The sequence below is a fragment of the Arachis duranensis genome, chromosome 2 (assembly GCF_000817695.3).
Source record: "Arachis duranensis cultivar V14167 chromosome 2, aradu.V14167.gnm2.J7QH, whole genome shotgun sequence".
NCBI lineage: Eukaryota > Viridiplantae > Streptophyta > Magnoliopsida > Fabales > Fabaceae > Arachis > Arachis duranensis.
In genome coordinates this window covers 86,237,204-86,253,304 of record NC_029773.3, presented here as the reverse complement: position 1 = coordinate 86,253,304, position 16,101 = coordinate 86,237,204, and the positions used below count along the sequence as shown (strand labels likewise).

Genomic DNA, 16,101 nt, shown 5'->3' with positions numbered 1-16,101 from the left:
CCCCTTGAATTATTATTAGTCGAGTTATAAGGAAATAGTGGTAAAAAGATTTCATGAAATAAACTCTCTGCATGCAGAAAATTCAAATACATACAGGTCCCATTTGCACTGCACACGTTGAATTTGTGGACCTCTTGCTACCACAAAAATTTTCATGTCCACACCACCTTTACCAATTCCACAATGCAGCACAAAACTCAACCTTCAAAGTCTTTCTTCTTTCAATAATATCTCTCCTGATCAGTACTCAAACCTCAAAATTTCTTGCATCAACCTATAAACATTAGTTAATGATTTTTCTATCATCTTTAGTTTTATGGCACATGTTTCACCATCAACATCATCATCTTCATTCTTCTACAGCTATACTTATGATGTTTTCCTAAGTTTCAGAGGTAAAGATACAAGAAAAGGCTTCACCGGAAGCCTCTACAATGCATTGCGTCAAAGGGGAATCCACACCTTCATTGATGATGAGGGCCTCAGAGTAGGGGAAGAGATAGCCCCATCACTTCTAAATGTGATTGATGACTCTAGGATTGCCATTGTTGTGTTCTCAAAGGATTATGCTTCCTCAAGTTTTTGTCTCAAAGAACTTGTGAAGATCCTTGAGTGTGCGGATTCAAAGGGTCGCCTAGTTTTGCCTGTTTTCTATGATGTGGATCCTTCTGATGTGAGATATCAAAATGGCAGCTATGGAGTAGCGTTGGCTAAGCATGAAAAGAGGCACAATGTGGAAGAATGGAGAAAAGTTTTGAGTAAAGCTGCAAACTTGTCTGGTTGGCATTTCAAACAAGGGTACTGTCCCCACACTACCACTCTTTTAAAGTTGTTTGTTTTCATAATTCTTACCTTCTTAGAGGAAAACTTTATATACTCTTTAATCAAGACATTTTTCTAGCAATATCAAGTTGATCTAGCAATGTAAGGTTCCATTAGATCCTTTTCTTGTGATCTGGAGTTCAAGTTTTAAGATTGTAATAAATTAAAATAGTTGTGTTGGGAGGGTCATCCATGAACCTTGGACCGAATTTGTTGATCTGGTAATAAGATTCGGCAAGAAACCAAAACTATGAAGTAGGCAATACTCTTTGGTCTTGATGCATTCATTAATTTCACAACAATAGACTATCTTGATTAGCCCAATATTAGATACTTAGCCCCATCAGTCTATTGATTAGTTCTATAAACAAGATATTTGAATGCCCTCAACTGTATCATGTTAGTAAAAGTAATCAATAAACATTTTGATATGTTTTGGGAGTTAATTGAAGTTGTAAGTTATTATATCAAAAATCTAGTATTGATTCTTTTGGACCCTTCTTTTATTGCTTACTATTTTGCAGGCCTGACTCTGAATATGAATATGTGTTTATCAACAAGATTGTTGAAGAAGTCTCCAATAATCTCAAACGAGTTCCTCTACACATTGCGGATTACCCTGTTGGGCTGCAACCTCGGGTTCAAGAAGTGACTAAACTTCTACGCATTGGGGTTGATGATGACAAGGTCAAGATGGTTGGCATTCATGGGATTGGTGGAATAGGCAAAACAACAATTGCTTGTGCTTTATATAACTCCATTGCTGATCGGTTTGAAGCCTCCTGCTTCCTGTCTAATGTTAGAGAAAAAGCAAGCAAGAATGGTTTGGTATCACTCCAAGAGTCACTACTTCTTGAATTGGTTGGGGAGGATGTTAAGTTGGGAGGTGTGAATCATGGAATTCCAATTATAAAAAGGAGGCTCAACCAAAAGAAAGTGTTGCTGGTTCTTGATGATGTTGACAACTTGCAGCAGTTACGAGCTATAGCCGGAGGGACTGATTGGTTTGGTTCTGGTAGCAGAGTCGTCATAACAACAAGGGATAAACATTTGCTACGTTCGCATATAGACGTGAAAGTAAAATCATATGGGATCAAGGAGTTAAATAAGGTAGAAGCTCTTGAACTGTTAAGTTGGAATGCTTTTAAAGGAAACAAAGTTGATCCAAGTTATGCAGACCTTTTGAATCGTGCTATACGCTATGCAAATGGGCTTCCATTGGCATTGACAATAATCGGTTCAAACTTGTTAGGGAAAAGCCTAGATGAATGGGAATCGGCATTGCAAAATTATGAACAAAGGCCAAACAGAAGTATTCAGGAAATGCTTACTGTCAGCTATGAAGGTTTGGAGGATATCCAGAAGGAAATTTTCCTTGACATTGCTTGTTTCTTTGTTGGTGAGAAGTTGGAATATGTGAACAACATGTTAATGCACGGCCGCAGCTTCAACCCCGAGTATGGTATAGGAGTTTTGATTCAGAAATCTCTCTTAATGGACAAATATGGTCATGCAGCAATGCATGACTTGGTAACAGAAATGGGGAGAGAAATTGTGAGGAAAGAATCAGAGGTAGAGCCTGGCAACCGCAGTAGGCTATGGTTCTATGAAGATATTATTCATGTTTTAGAAGAAGACATGGTATGTAATATGCATGAACATGTTCTTTCACATTTTTCTTTTGCTCTACTTCTTCAATGTTTGAATCTTAAAAGAAACTCTTAACAACACGTTATACATACTCTAACACACTATGTTCACTTGTGTTTTGCAGGGATCTGAGAAAACAGAAATCATGATCATAGATTTGCCTGAAGATGAAGAAGTGTATTGGACAGGAGAAGAATTTAAGAAGATGAAAAACCTCAAAATACTTAAAGTCACAAATGCAAAGTTCTCCACAGGTCCCAAGCATCTCCCAAATACCTTAAGAGTGCTCGATTGGGAAGGATATCCATCACCATGCTTACCACCGGATTTTCGTCCACGGAAACTCAGCATGATGAACTTGCCTAACAGTTCCCTCAAGTTGGATAATCCCCTGAAGGTTTTCAAGCATAATTATCCCATTCTTCCTTAATATATTTGGTATCAAAGCACCAATGAAGCTAGCTTTAATTTGTTCATACCAACTGCTTTTGCTGTGTTCTTGCAGAACTTTAGGAGTTTGAGTCACATGAATTTTGAAGGTTGTGAAACATTAGTACAACTACCTGACATATCTGGAGTCCCAAATTTGACAGAACTTTGCCTTGATGATTGCAAAAATTTGGTTGAAGTCCATGATTCAATTGGATTTCTTCATAAACTCAGGAAGTTGAGTGTTAAAGGATGCACTAGCCTCAGCACATTTCCTCATAGCATCAACTTGACATCTCTTGAAACACTCTCTTTGTGGGGATGCTCAAGTCTTAGAAACTTTCCAGAAATTTTAGGAAAGATGGAGTTTCTAGAAGGTGTTGATTTGGGATCAAGTGCGATTGAAGCGCTTCCTCATTCAATTCAAAATCTAGTAGGCCTTAGATGGCTCGACTTGATCAGTTGCAACTGGCTTAGTCAATTGCCAAGTAGCATTTTCTTGTTGCCGAAACTCGAGTCATTGGAAGCTGAATATTGTAAAGGGTGTCAAATATTAATCAATTATGAAGGACAAGAAAATATGGGCAGCATAGTCTCTTCAAAAGTGAAGGATCTTCACTTTAGATCTTGCAATGTATCCGATGAATTTCTTCCTATTTATTTCACTTGCTTTCCCAACATAGAAATGTTACATTTGGGCGCAAATAACTTCACAACCCTTCCTTCCTGCATCAAAGACTGTCGCTTTTTAACGAGCGTCTGCTTGGACAATTGCAAGCAACTTCAACACATCACAGCACTTCCACCAAACATCAAAACTTTATCAGCAAGGAACTGCATATCCTTGACTTCACACTCTACAAGCATGTTATTGAGTCAGGTGCTACTCTCTCTAAGAATTGCTTAACTTTCATGTAAGCATAACTTGTGAAGTACATCATTTACTATGGTTTTTATTTTGCTAAAAATTATTGTCTCATACCTTAATCATGTTTCTAATGTTAGGACCAATGTAGAATAGTACAGAGCAATACTTTCTTACTACATAAAAGCACAAACAAAATCATCACCAAAAACAATTGAAAAACCTGCATGAACTTGTGTGTCATTATTAATATATGTTGACTTCCAATATCCAAATTTTGTGTTTCCAATCATTCACAATTTATAGGAAATACATGAAGTTGGAGGGACACACTTTATGTTTCCAGGAACAAATATTCCAGATTGGTTTGACCAACACAAGGAGGGAGCCTCACTGTCTTTCTGGTTTCGAAAGAAATTCCCAGAAATCGCGCTTTGTTTTGTTTTCGGAGGCTTGGACAAGGAACCTAGGAAATTTGAGGTCAAGCTCCATGTGTTCATCAATGGCAAGCCATCATTCTATTCCAATGAAGGCAACAGCTTCAAAATGCTGACGGATCACGTGTTCCTATTCGACCTGCAGAAGGAAGTGGAGCTTCCTTCTTACCAACTTGACCAAGTAGTTCTTGAAAATGAATGGAATCATGTTGAGATTCATTGTTTGCATAGTCCAACAGTATTAGAATCATCCCTTGATATGGCCATTGTGAAATGGAGTGGTGTTCATGTGTACAAGCAGGGAAATAACATGGATGATGTTTCATTTTGTAATCCTCAACACAGAACATATGATTTGGTAGCTCGTTATCCGTGGATCAAGAACCAGTTTGCACTCTCAAATGAGACCTCAGATTCCAATGCAATGGTGATGAGAACCATTGGCATGACTAGTGAAAATGCTAAGAGTCTTGAGGGAGAGGATGGAAGTGGAAGTTGAACTAATGCTCAATGCTTTTTCTTTTCAAGGTTCTTATCCAATTTATGTGACCGAATCAAAGGTATTTTTCTTTCGAATGAATAATACATGATAGAATTAACTCAATTAAGAGCATAAGAATCAAACCTTATGACTTAAATTACAGGAACCACTCCTTAAACAGGAGGGGATCCTTCAAAAATTTGGCGTATGCCACTTTAAGCAATGTTCACACGGTATTCTTTAGTAAAAGGCGAAAGAATAATTCGCACTGTGAACATTGCATGGCTGCGTGGTTTTGATTTTAACCCATACCAGTTTATATAACATCTGTCACATCGGAACCATAGGCAGTTTCTCCGATGTCAGACATTTTTCATAGGCAAACACATTCATCATTCATGTCAAAGGTTCTTGAAATTAGTTTCTTATGACATACAATATCCTCTCTTACCATCATGAATCACATATAACAATTTTCAAGATCGCTCACCCACGAAAACCACCTCTAATTGATTAAAAAACAAAAAAATTCTTTGACATCGCAGCCATGAGACATTCATTTGCTATACTGACAAACTGTCCTCCTTAATGTATTGTTCATACTAGATGTTAGTTAACACTGAATAATCTAAGTATTAATCTAACTCTTCTATTTCTCTGGAAAATGGAAGTTATGATAAGCAAAGCAAAGATTTCTGGAATTCAAGTCAAATTGTTCTTTGATTAACAATTCTAGTTAAACCCAAAAAAGGGTGAATTCAAAAAAGCACGTATATTTAAAATTTCAAGCGTAACAAAACTGGCTTTACCATAGGATTTTTATTTTAAATGAATTAAAAAATAAAAAAATTATTTACTATGCAACCAAGAATTTTTTATTTAAATAAACTAAAAAATATTTTATCTACTAAAATAAATAATTTTAAAAATAATTATAAAAAAACGTACCATGTCCTATCTCGTTTAAAGTGTAAACGATATAAGTTTACACGTATCTTGTTTACATCGTAAATGAGATAAGGCAAAGCAAATGACACGTGTATATCTCTTTTATAGTGTAAACGATATACCGTAAAACAAATTTTTAACCATTATAAAAGGATGGGCAACCCTTGATATTCTCCACATACATTTCATATCTTCTTTCCCTCCGTTTTTCTTCCAAAAAATAGGCAAAAATGTTCAATAGTAGCAGATACGTGATTGTTGTATCCCAATTGTCGTATGAGAAACAATGATAATGGGGTGATATTTGAGTGTGATAATCTGTTACCGTTGCGCACTCAGCAAGTAAGTTTCTTGTTCGAGTTAAAGTGCCTGATATTGAGTAATTTTGGTGGTTTAGGAAGAAATAAGATCAGAAGGATGGGGTATAAGTTGCTAGCAGGGACGGATCTATACACATTATAGTGAACTACAATTTGAAATATTTTTTAGTAGTATATGATAATAACATTTATTTGTCCCCATTAAATTATTGAATTTGATACCACAATAATTTTTTGCTCAACTTTTAGTAATAGTCAATTTAAGAATTTCATATTAGATGTTTATTAGAATGATCAATTCTCAATTTAAATAAGATTCGTGTTCTTTCTTAGAAATAAACTCAAAAGATATTATTTATCTTTTTTTAAAATTAGTTTTAGTTTTTTCTATAGTAACTACATTAATTGAAAGAATTTTTTCAATTATAAATATCACTGAGAATTGGCTTTTGATTGTATGAAAAGTGAATTTTTAAATAATTGTTTAGTGATATATAGAAAGTGAAACATTTCGATTGTATTGTTAAAAAAAATTGAAATATGAAACCTAAAAAATATAATTCTAAATTATATATTATTATTTAAATTATTATTTTAGTGTTTTAATTTATAAATTATATATTTTGAAGACTAATCATATTTTATAATAACAAAATATAATTATAACAATAATTATGCTATATGTACATAAAAAGTAACTATCCATATAGAATATATATTGAAATACGAAATATATATTAAAAATAAATTAAACAATAAATATATTTATACACAATAAATAGTGATTAATGAATAATTTGATAGTTGATTTTTATACACATATAATATTTTTATTATAAAAATTATTAGAGTTCATCTATCTTATGTCCTAAAAGCTCATATTAAAATTACAAATTGAGAATATTTTTATTAAAAATATAAAAAATTTTAAGTTTTTAATATATTTATTTTGCAGTTATTAAATGAAAAAACTTAAAACCTTTCACTAATGATAAGCTTGTCATGTGCCCTTAGGGCACATGTTAGCTAATCCCAAATTATTATTATATTATATATATTTTGTCCCCACTGTCAAAATTTTTTGGATACATCACTGGTTGCTAGCACCATTTGAAAACGGAGTTTTTCGATTTCGTCTGTTTCGCCTCCATGGCGACAAGCATGTACACCTCATGTTTGATATTTATGGGAGAATCATGGCGGAACAAGTGATGTAGCTTTTTACGGACGTTGATATTGTTGGTAGCGGCGGATTCGTCCACTCAACCTTTGTGCAAGATGACCCATCTCTTGCACCACCACCAATTCACGTTGCAGGTCCAGTGGAAGACATAGACGTGGATGATGAAAACTCCGACGAAGAATATGTTGCAGATAGCAACGATAGTGGTTCTTCTGAAGATGATGAGGAGGAGGAATTTGTACCAGAGACGCTAGCCGAGGCAGCGGTGTGCTATGTTTTGCCTCCCCCTCCCACCTAGTTCCGGCGCTATCAGATGTACCAAGTCACTATCATGCATTGGATCTGGATACGATGCATGAGAAATCTCTGTTTTCCAACACCGAAGAAGACGATTACAACCTAGACGGTGGGGTAGAGTTTTGCGTCGGCCACAAATCAAAAGCAGAGATGCAGTAATGCAGGGTGTGAAGAACTACAGCATTCGTAGAAGTGCTGTGTATTGAGTGGTCGATTCGGACCGATTAAAGTACCATGTGCATTACCCCCAAACTACAATTGGATGTCCTTAGAATCTCTATGTAGTCCTTTGACAGAATCTCAAATATTGGTGATGTCAAGTTTAATTGTAATGTATTTACTCATTTAAGATTGCTATATCTGGTGTAGTTACCAACCATGAATGTTTTATTTTGTCAAGGAGGTCCGAAGGGTTGTGGAGCGCATACGTGTTTAGCATCCACCATGTCCTAAGACCATCGACAATTGGACAGCAGCCTCGTTGATCATTCTGCCATTGATACAGTCCAACCCATTCGTTAACATCTCTGTCCTACAGGGTGGAGTTTGGCAAAGCTATCACTTCAAACCCTCATATAGAAAAGTCTGGATGGCAAAGCAAAAGGTAAACACGCAGATATACAGAGACTGGGAGGAGTCATACAACAAGGTACTGAAACTACTACAAGCACTGCAGATTTGCTGTCCCGAAACAATATGTGAGCTCAGGGCCTTACCTTACCATGATGGGCACCTTATGGTCCGCGACTGTAGCATGTTCAACAAAGTATTCTGAGCCTTTCCTCCTGTGTTGAGACCTTCAAGCATTGTAAGCCGTTTGTTTCTGTTGATGGCACTCATTTGTATGGCAAATATGGTGGTGTATTCTTATTGCAGTGGCACAAGATGGCAACAGTAATATCCTTCTTATTGCTTTTGCAATTGTGGAGTTTGAGAGTATAGCGTCATGGTCTTTTTTCCTAACTAATTTGAGATGACATGGCACGCCACAAGAATGCCTGTTGATTATTTCTGATAGATCCTAGGTGATCAAGGCTGCGTTGAGGGTCGATGATAGGATACATGCAAACCTGTCAGTCAGGTGGACACCACTGCGGACTTCTCTAGTATATCGAAGACATCAATAGTAGAGTACAGCCAGCTATGTCTGTCGTGCCTCGGTGTGCTGCAGAGCATAGAGAATGATAGGTCCATGCAAGCACTGCCGAACCCCAAGACAGACCATGACACATCCGAAAGTCGACAAGTAATGGCAGTCATTGGAGATGGACCAGATTATTTGACTTATCCGTCATCAGGTAACCTCCAATCAGTAACATGATGTAACACCTCATATACTGTCGGAGGGTGTCTAGATCAATAGTGCCGGGCATATGTCGGACTTGCTCCCGGAGCCATGTCAGCTTCAAGGAGAAAGACTCCTTCATCTACGCTCTCTGCCGCTGAACCACTGGAGGCCTGGCACCAAATAGTCGCTCCACCAACTCCCATGTCTCAGTGTCGTACCATTTGTGGAAATCACGGAAGCAACCCCACACTGGCTCCATGTACGCACGTAACCCAAGGTGATACACAACGTCCTACAGAGTGATGGTGCACTCACCCCATGGCAGGTGAAACGTGTGGGTCTTCGAACGCCAACGCTCCACGAATGTTGTGATCAGAGAGTTATCAAAGACGAAGTCCTTGAAAGGCACCGTGTCGCCGAAGCCAGCCTCCCTCAAATATGGGACGATGGCGTCCGATGGTGAAAATGTGTGACTTACTCGCCGAGGAAGAAGTAGGCAAGACCTCTGACAAAAAATAAATGATCGGAATTAGGAACATAACCTCCCAATAAGCATTAACATAAAAAACTGATTTAACTATTATATACATTTATTTAACAGAAATTTAAAAATATATACTAACTGAATTCATTTAAATAAAAGATTTTATGATAATAATTATTAAGTTAATTAACAAACATCTCTTCAATACTTTAATTAAAAAAACATTTTTAACAATAATTATTAATTAATAATCTAGTTAACAAACTTTTAGTCAATAAAATAATTTAGGTAAAAAAAATTACATAATTATTTACGTAAAAAATAAATTTTTTTAGTAGTTTTAGAACTCACTTAAATCTCAGAGAGGGAAGTGAGAGCAAACTTCAGACAACAAGAAAAACGAAACTTAAACTAAACAAAACAAGAACCGAACATAAAACAACATAAGACATAATCTAATGATCTAGGCTATTACATGAATGCCAAAAATCTCGAAGGTACTAAGAAGTCTCGGACTGCCAACAAAATAAAAACATCACGAATAATGAGTCTCTGAGAAACAAATCTACAACAACTAAAAATCTCAAACAAGCAGTTTTAACCATAATTACTGTGCCTATAGTTACACCATTGGTTGGCCAGGAATTGAATGTCATTTACACATGCCTCAAAGGATCTTTCCTTCTTGCAAAAAATTCTGTAGTTGCGCTCCTTCCATATAACCCACACTGTTGCAAAGAAGCAAATAATCCATTCATGCTTTTGCATATTACCAAGCCTTAAATCCACCCAGCAGTCAAAGCAATCTTTTGATAAATTCGGCCACACCCAAGATAAGCCCCACCTTTGAAGGATCACACCCTACAAATTCCAAGACCAGTCACATGCAAAGAAAATATGGTGGACAAACTCCAGTCTAGAATCACAAAGCACACACTTCACATCCTCACTTCGAAGCATATTCAAATTCCACAGCCTGCCCTTTGTATTTAGCCTTCCTAGAATTATAAACCAAGTGAGGAGCTCCACTCTAGGAGGAACAAAGCCAACCCACCACTTTTTAGCAAAATTATACATGTGGGAATCTGTCCCTCTATTCCTGTCCTTATAAATAACATTAAGAAAGGATTTAATAGAATAATCCCCATTTTTGTTGAATTTCCACATCTATCTATCCACTTCATATACTTTTATGGTAACCTTTAATAGCCATCATGTTCAATTTTTGCTCCTCCCAATCACGCAACGACCTTCTCTAAAATAAACTCCAAACCCAATTGTGGCCATCCCAAAAAACCACAATCACAAATGCAAGACTCTCTATTACTTGAGATACTAGATAGCTTCGAAAAAATATCCCGCAACCTTCCTTCTTGTAACCAAAGATCATGTCAAAAGTGGGTTTTCGTGCCACTCCCAATCACTAATTGCATTTCTTCCGCAAAAATGTTTGTTAATCTAGGATTATATTGCTGTAAACTACCAATTGACCCCCAAACATCTCCATAATCCCTCTTATTCTGATCTATAAGCCTTTGATGAAGGCTAAGATTGTTATAAGAACACACAACTCTTTTCTATAAAGGGCAACCTTCCTTATCAAACCTTCATCACCATTTAAATAATAACACCATGTTCTTAAACACCACATCCCCCACCCCCCAAACCTCCTTAGTATTTCGGATGTTGAACTACCTCCCAGCTAACCGTGGCTAAACAATTCCCACCCTCACCATTTTCGCAAAAGAAACGAGTTTGAAGAGAAACAATCTTCTTCGCAATCGAGTTTGGCATCTTAAAAATACTTAGGCAGTACATTGGAAGATTATTTAGAACCAACTTAATCAAGACAAGTTTTCCAACTTTAGATAAATATTTACCCTTCCACCCCTTTCAACCTCTCTTCTACTTTTCTAATAAATGGATCCCATGTATGAATCCGCTTAGGATTAGCTCCTACATATTAGTCACTGTTGCTAATATTTAAATTAACTACAAAGAAAACACCTATCGCAACATTTAATATTTAAATTAATAATTATGTTCTTAATCACTTAACTACCAAAAAAAAGATCAGAACCACATTCCTACAATCATACCATATCAGTCAACTATTGCTAACGATATATTCAACCACCTAAATCCTAAATTGTATTCTAAGTCTTGGCAAGTATCCTAACCATTGCTATACATATATGCTATAACATAAACGTGAAGATGACAAAACTAACTGCGAAGTTGGCTGCCCCGGCGACATGCCATGTCGCGCTAAGTCTATTGATGTTCAAATCATGTGCTTCTGCGCGCCATCTTAGTGTTACTCAATATGGTCAGAAAATAATAGAAGAGAGGAAAAAATGGTAGAAATGTTGGAAATGAAGCCCGGAACATCTGAACGACAAATATATAAACACTTAGTCTTGTATAAACAAGATATACATGTATCACTCTTGTCTTATTTTATTTCAATACGACTAGGTATCCTTTAAAAGTAATTTTTTATTCAGCTTTTTTACTACATTAATTTAAAAAATAAAACAAACACATTGAAATAGATTTATTCTTTTTTTTAATTTAAATACAAATCTACATAAACAGATTAACTAAAATTAAAATTTTAAATTTTAAATTTGAATGTTATAAATCAAAACAAATTCCGAATAAAATCTTAAATATTCCAAATCAATTTTTCACTCGTAAAACCTTCCCTCCATAAAGATTCAGAGTTGCAGCACCTCCCCCTCCTTATATGCGGCCGCTTTCGTATTCTCTCGCGCCGCGCACCTCCTCTACGACGATCTCCTCCTTCAGCGATGTGCAACTCCCCTACGCCGCGCACACACCCCCGCGCCTCCTCTGTCGATGCGCACCTCCCCGTCCCTGGTCTCCTCTCTCACACTGTGCACAACCGCCCCTCCTCCTGCGCCTCTTCCGTCGATGCGTGCCTTCCCCGGTCTCCTCGATCGCGTCGCGCTCTTTCTCTGTCTCTGGTATTTCTGCTTGTACAATTCTAAAAATTTTTTGTTGAATTCATTCATAAAGATATGTTATCCTTTTTTGTACGTTTAATAAAAGTTTTTTTTAGTTTATACCTAATATTGGAAGTGTCTGAGTTTTTTTTTAAGTGCATTTGTGATTATAATTTTTTTTACACTCATATGTTTGATTTGGAAGTTGTAATGTTAACGTAATTTGAGTGTGTTAATACCTAATTTTGGATGTGTTTATATTGTTCATTATGTTTCCATGTCCATATATAAGTTTTTTACATGAATTTTAGATCTGTTGATAAGATATTTAAAATGTATTCTTATAATTTTAGATGTGTATGAGTAGTTTTTTTTGTCTAATATGTAATTTAGAACCACAATACCAATAATTTAGATGTGTCAATACATAATTTTAAATGTGTTTATGTTGTTTATTTAAGGGCAAATCACTATATTAATGGGAGCAAAAAATTACAGAAATCTGCCAAACCAAAAATTGGTTCATGAATCAACCAAGAGTCATTTCTATATAGTTCGAATCAGCTTAATTCGAACTCCAACAACATATAATTCGAATCAATGTGATTCAAACTATACACACACACATACCCACTAATTCGAATCAACCTGATTCGAATTACACACATACAGTAATTCGAATAAGGGTGATTCGAATTACACCCCAGCACGCAATCTCAAGTAATTTTGAATTTGGCTTATTCGAATTACACAATGTTTAATTTGAATTATGCTAGTTCAAATTATATAGGGTCAGACGTGTATAAATATGGTGTGAACGTGAATTGATCTCATTAGAGTGAGAAAATGGCTAGTGAGGAAAGTTTTGTAGTGTTGGTTCATCACAGAGGATCGATTAAGAGGAAAACACGATCTGATGTGAAGTTCACCGATAAGGATCCTTTTTGTATTTTTATGAGGCCTACGACGACCTATGATGACCTTGTTAATTCTGTGCTACAGAAACTTCATCTATAAGGCGTGAAACAGGTTAAGAAGTTTTTCTATCGCATTCCAATCTCAGTGCTGCAAGAAATCGTGAAGTATGATTGTTTCACGATCGGGAGTGATGAAGACTTACAGGTCATGTTTCATTGTCGTCGGTAGTTTTTCGAAGTTAGGACACCTGAACTGTTGGCAAAGTTGGTTGATGTGGTATCCAGCTCGGGGGTTCGAACCGGAATACCCACATCGTAGGCACGGTAGCCGGTTCTAGCTCCAGAACTGTTGGTGCATCTTCGTCTGTCCTTGTGTATGAACCTCCGGTCGAGCCTGTCGCCTCCCTTTCGTTCGTTGTTGATCTCAACTGTAGTGGAGGCAGCGAGGTTGGAATAGGGGATATTGTGCCAACCTCTTCACAGTGTGCTGCACCTGCTGGTCTGGGCGATGCATTGCTGGATGATGTGGAGCCGGATATCATTGCTGATGACAGTGGCAATGATATTGGAGCCAGTGAGCCAGCTGAGGTGGGAGGTAGTTCTAGCTCTGGCACACAGCAGTACCCTTCGCACTTTTCATCTTTGGACTTGGATGCCATGAGACAGGAGTGGGTTCCTGGAAAGCCTGCTGGATTTGGTGCTAGAGATGCCGAAGGGTCTGCAAGTTTGACAGAGTTTTAGGTTGGTCAGCAGTTTCAGGATAAAGATGAGGATGTATTAAGTGTGAAGACGTACAGCATCCGACGCGGGGTAGAGTACAAGGTGGTGGAGTCTGACTATCGCTGGTATGTTGGGAAGTGTTCTGAGTTTGGGAATGGGTGCACATGGTTGATTAGGCTTAGTCTCCAGCAGCGCAAGGGCATTTGGGAGGTTAAACGGTACAACGGACCAGATACGTGTCTCACGACGTCCATCTCCAGTGACCACATGAGTCTGGATTATCATGTGATCTCGGCATTTATCATGCCAATGGTTAAGGCTGATGCATCCGTCAGCATCAAGGTGCTCCTGAATGCGACGGCAGCACACTTTGGGTTCAGGTCGACGTATAGAAGGGTTTGGTTGGCGAAGTAGAAGGTCGTTACCCACATCTATAGTGATTGGGATGAGTCGTACAACGAGCTCCCTAGGTGGGTATTAGGAGTTCAGCTGACGATGCCTGGTACTATTGTAGTCCTTAGGACGAGCCCTGTTCGAGTTGGGGGCCAGGTGGACGACTCGCAAGCTTATTTTTACCGACTGTTCTGGACGTTTCCACCATATATTGAGGCATTCCGTCATTGCAAGCCCTTGGTGTGTATTGACGGCACCCATCTGTATGGCAAGTATGGGGGTGCGTTGTTCGTCGTGATTGCACAGGACGGAAACTCCAACATTCTGCCTGTTGCATTTGCACTGGTTGAGGGTGAGAATGCCGANNNNCCGAGTCCTGGTCCTTCTTTCTCTCCCACCTCCGTCAGCACGTGACCCCGCAACCGGGTCTGCTGGTTATATCAGATAGGCATAACGGCATCAAGGCTGCGCTTGAGGCTCCCGACGGAGGATGGCTACCTCCAGCTGCCTACCGTGTATTCTGTATTTAACATGTGGCAGCAAATTTTGCCCTAACCTTCAAGGACAAGGATGTAAGGAGGCTGCTTGTGAATGCATCTTATGCTAAGATTGAGGTGAATTTCGATTACTGGTTTGATATTTTGCAGTCTGAAGACCCTGCCATGTGTGAGTGAGCGAACCGAATCGAGTATTCATTGTGGACTCAGCATCAGGATGAGGGTAGGAGATTTGGTCACATGACGACTAACAGAAACCACTAACAAAAAAACCTAACATAAACCACTAACAAAAATCACTAACAAAACCACTAAAATAAACCACATGCGTAACCACTCGCATAAACCACTTGCAAAACCACTGGCATAAACCACTAACATAAACCACTTGCAAAACCACTAATAAAAGCACTAAAATAAACCACATGCATAACCACTAACATAAACCACGTGCAAAATCACTGCATAAACCACTAACATAAACCAACCACTAAAATAAACCACATGCAAAACCACTAACATAAACCACCAACAAAAGCACAAACAAAATCACTTGCAAAATCACTAACAAAACCACTAACACAAACCACCAATAAAATCGCAAACAAAACCACTAAAATAAACCACTAAAAAAAATTTTACGTACTGACCTTGTCGTTGATGACCCCGGCTATATGAGCAACTCCATCCAAACGATATAGTCTTTCTGGATCGTCCCCCATCGGCTAAGTATCCTACTCGAGCCTTTGTCGCAGCGAAACTGGGTCATTTTTTCTGGGATTTGGTGGGGTATGAGAATGGAAAAGTGATTCGAATGAGGTTGGTTCGAACTCCTTTTATAGCCGAATCAAGTGTAATTCGAAACACCCGAATTTGAATTTACTACTAGAGCTAACAAATGAGGAGTTCGAATCAGCCATATTCGAATTACTTAGGGTTTCGTGCTTGGTGTAATTTGAATAACCCTTATTCGAATTAAGCTTTGTGTGATTCGAATTAGTGGGTGTGCGTGTGTGTAGTTCGAATCTAGATGATTTGAATTACATGTAAATGAAGTTCGAAACAACCTAATTCGAACTATATATAGGAACGTGCATTAGTGGATTTATGAACCAGTTTTTGGTTTAGCTGATTTGTGTAATTTTTTGCTCTCCTTAACTTAATTAAGTGATTTGCCCTTTGTTTAATTTTAGATGTGTTTTTTACATAAGTTTTAAATATTGTGGATAAGAAAAAAAAATAAAGTGAGTAATTTATTTTAAAAATTTTGCTGATTTAGTGCACGAAAAGTTGTTATAAATTTTATGATTTGGTTTTGGTTTGTGAAAAATCAATACATTGCAAGTGATTACAAATTTTACATGATAAGTGTAATAATAAATTAAATAAAAATAAATAGTT

General features: G+C 37.4%; 1 protein-coding gene and 1 non-coding gene across 5 annotated transcripts; one reads left to right on the top strand and one right to left on the bottom strand.

Moving 5' to 3' along the window:
• Positions 1–222: 222 nt before the first annotated feature.
• On the top strand, positions 223–4,807 carry LOC107475516 (disease resistance protein Roq1-like). Of its 4 annotated transcripts, none has more exons than XM_052257567.1 (5): positions 223–798; positions 1,347–2,463; positions 2,597–2,869; positions 2,978–3,781; positions 4,113–4,457. In XM_052257567.1, exons 1-5 carry the CDS (start codon positions 317–319, stop codon positions 4,317–4,319), a joined length of 2,883 nt encoding a protein of 960 aa, XP_052113527.1. In that variant the 5' UTR covers positions 223–316; the 3' UTR covers positions 4,320–4,457. The 4 variants fall into 4 exon arrangements, with proteins under 4 accessions (XP_052113527.1, XP_052113528.1, XP_020991468.1 ...); XM_052257568.1 differs by having other exon boundaries at positions 2,978–3,815; positions 4,113–4,246; XM_021135809.2 differs by having other exon boundaries at positions 2,978–3,815; positions 4,073–4,161.
• A 45-nt stretch (positions 4,808–4,852) lies between these two features.
• LOC127745144 (U5 spliceosomal RNA) lies at positions 4,853–4,972 on the bottom strand. Its single transcript, XR_008006340.1, has one exon. It is a non-coding gene; the product is annotated as a U5 spliceosomal RNA (small nuclear RNA).
• Positions 4,973–16,101: the final 11,129 nt, after the last annotated feature.

What these genes read in the sequence shown, in the direction of transcription:
- LOC107475516 (XM_016095170.3), top strand. Translation starts at nt 317, where the DNA reads ATGGCACATGTTTCACCATCAACATCATCATCTTCATTCTTCTACAGC. An exon ending in GGTTGGCATTTCAAACAAGG is followed by an intron (nt 799 to 1,346) that starts GTACTGTCCCCA and finishes ACTATTTTGCAG; the next exon opens with GCCTGACTCTGAATATGAAT. An exon ending in AGTTGGATAATCCCCTGAAG is followed by an intron (nt 2,870 to 2,977) that starts GTTTTCAAGCAT and finishes GTGTTCTTGCAG; the next exon opens with AACTTTAGGAGTTTGAGTCA.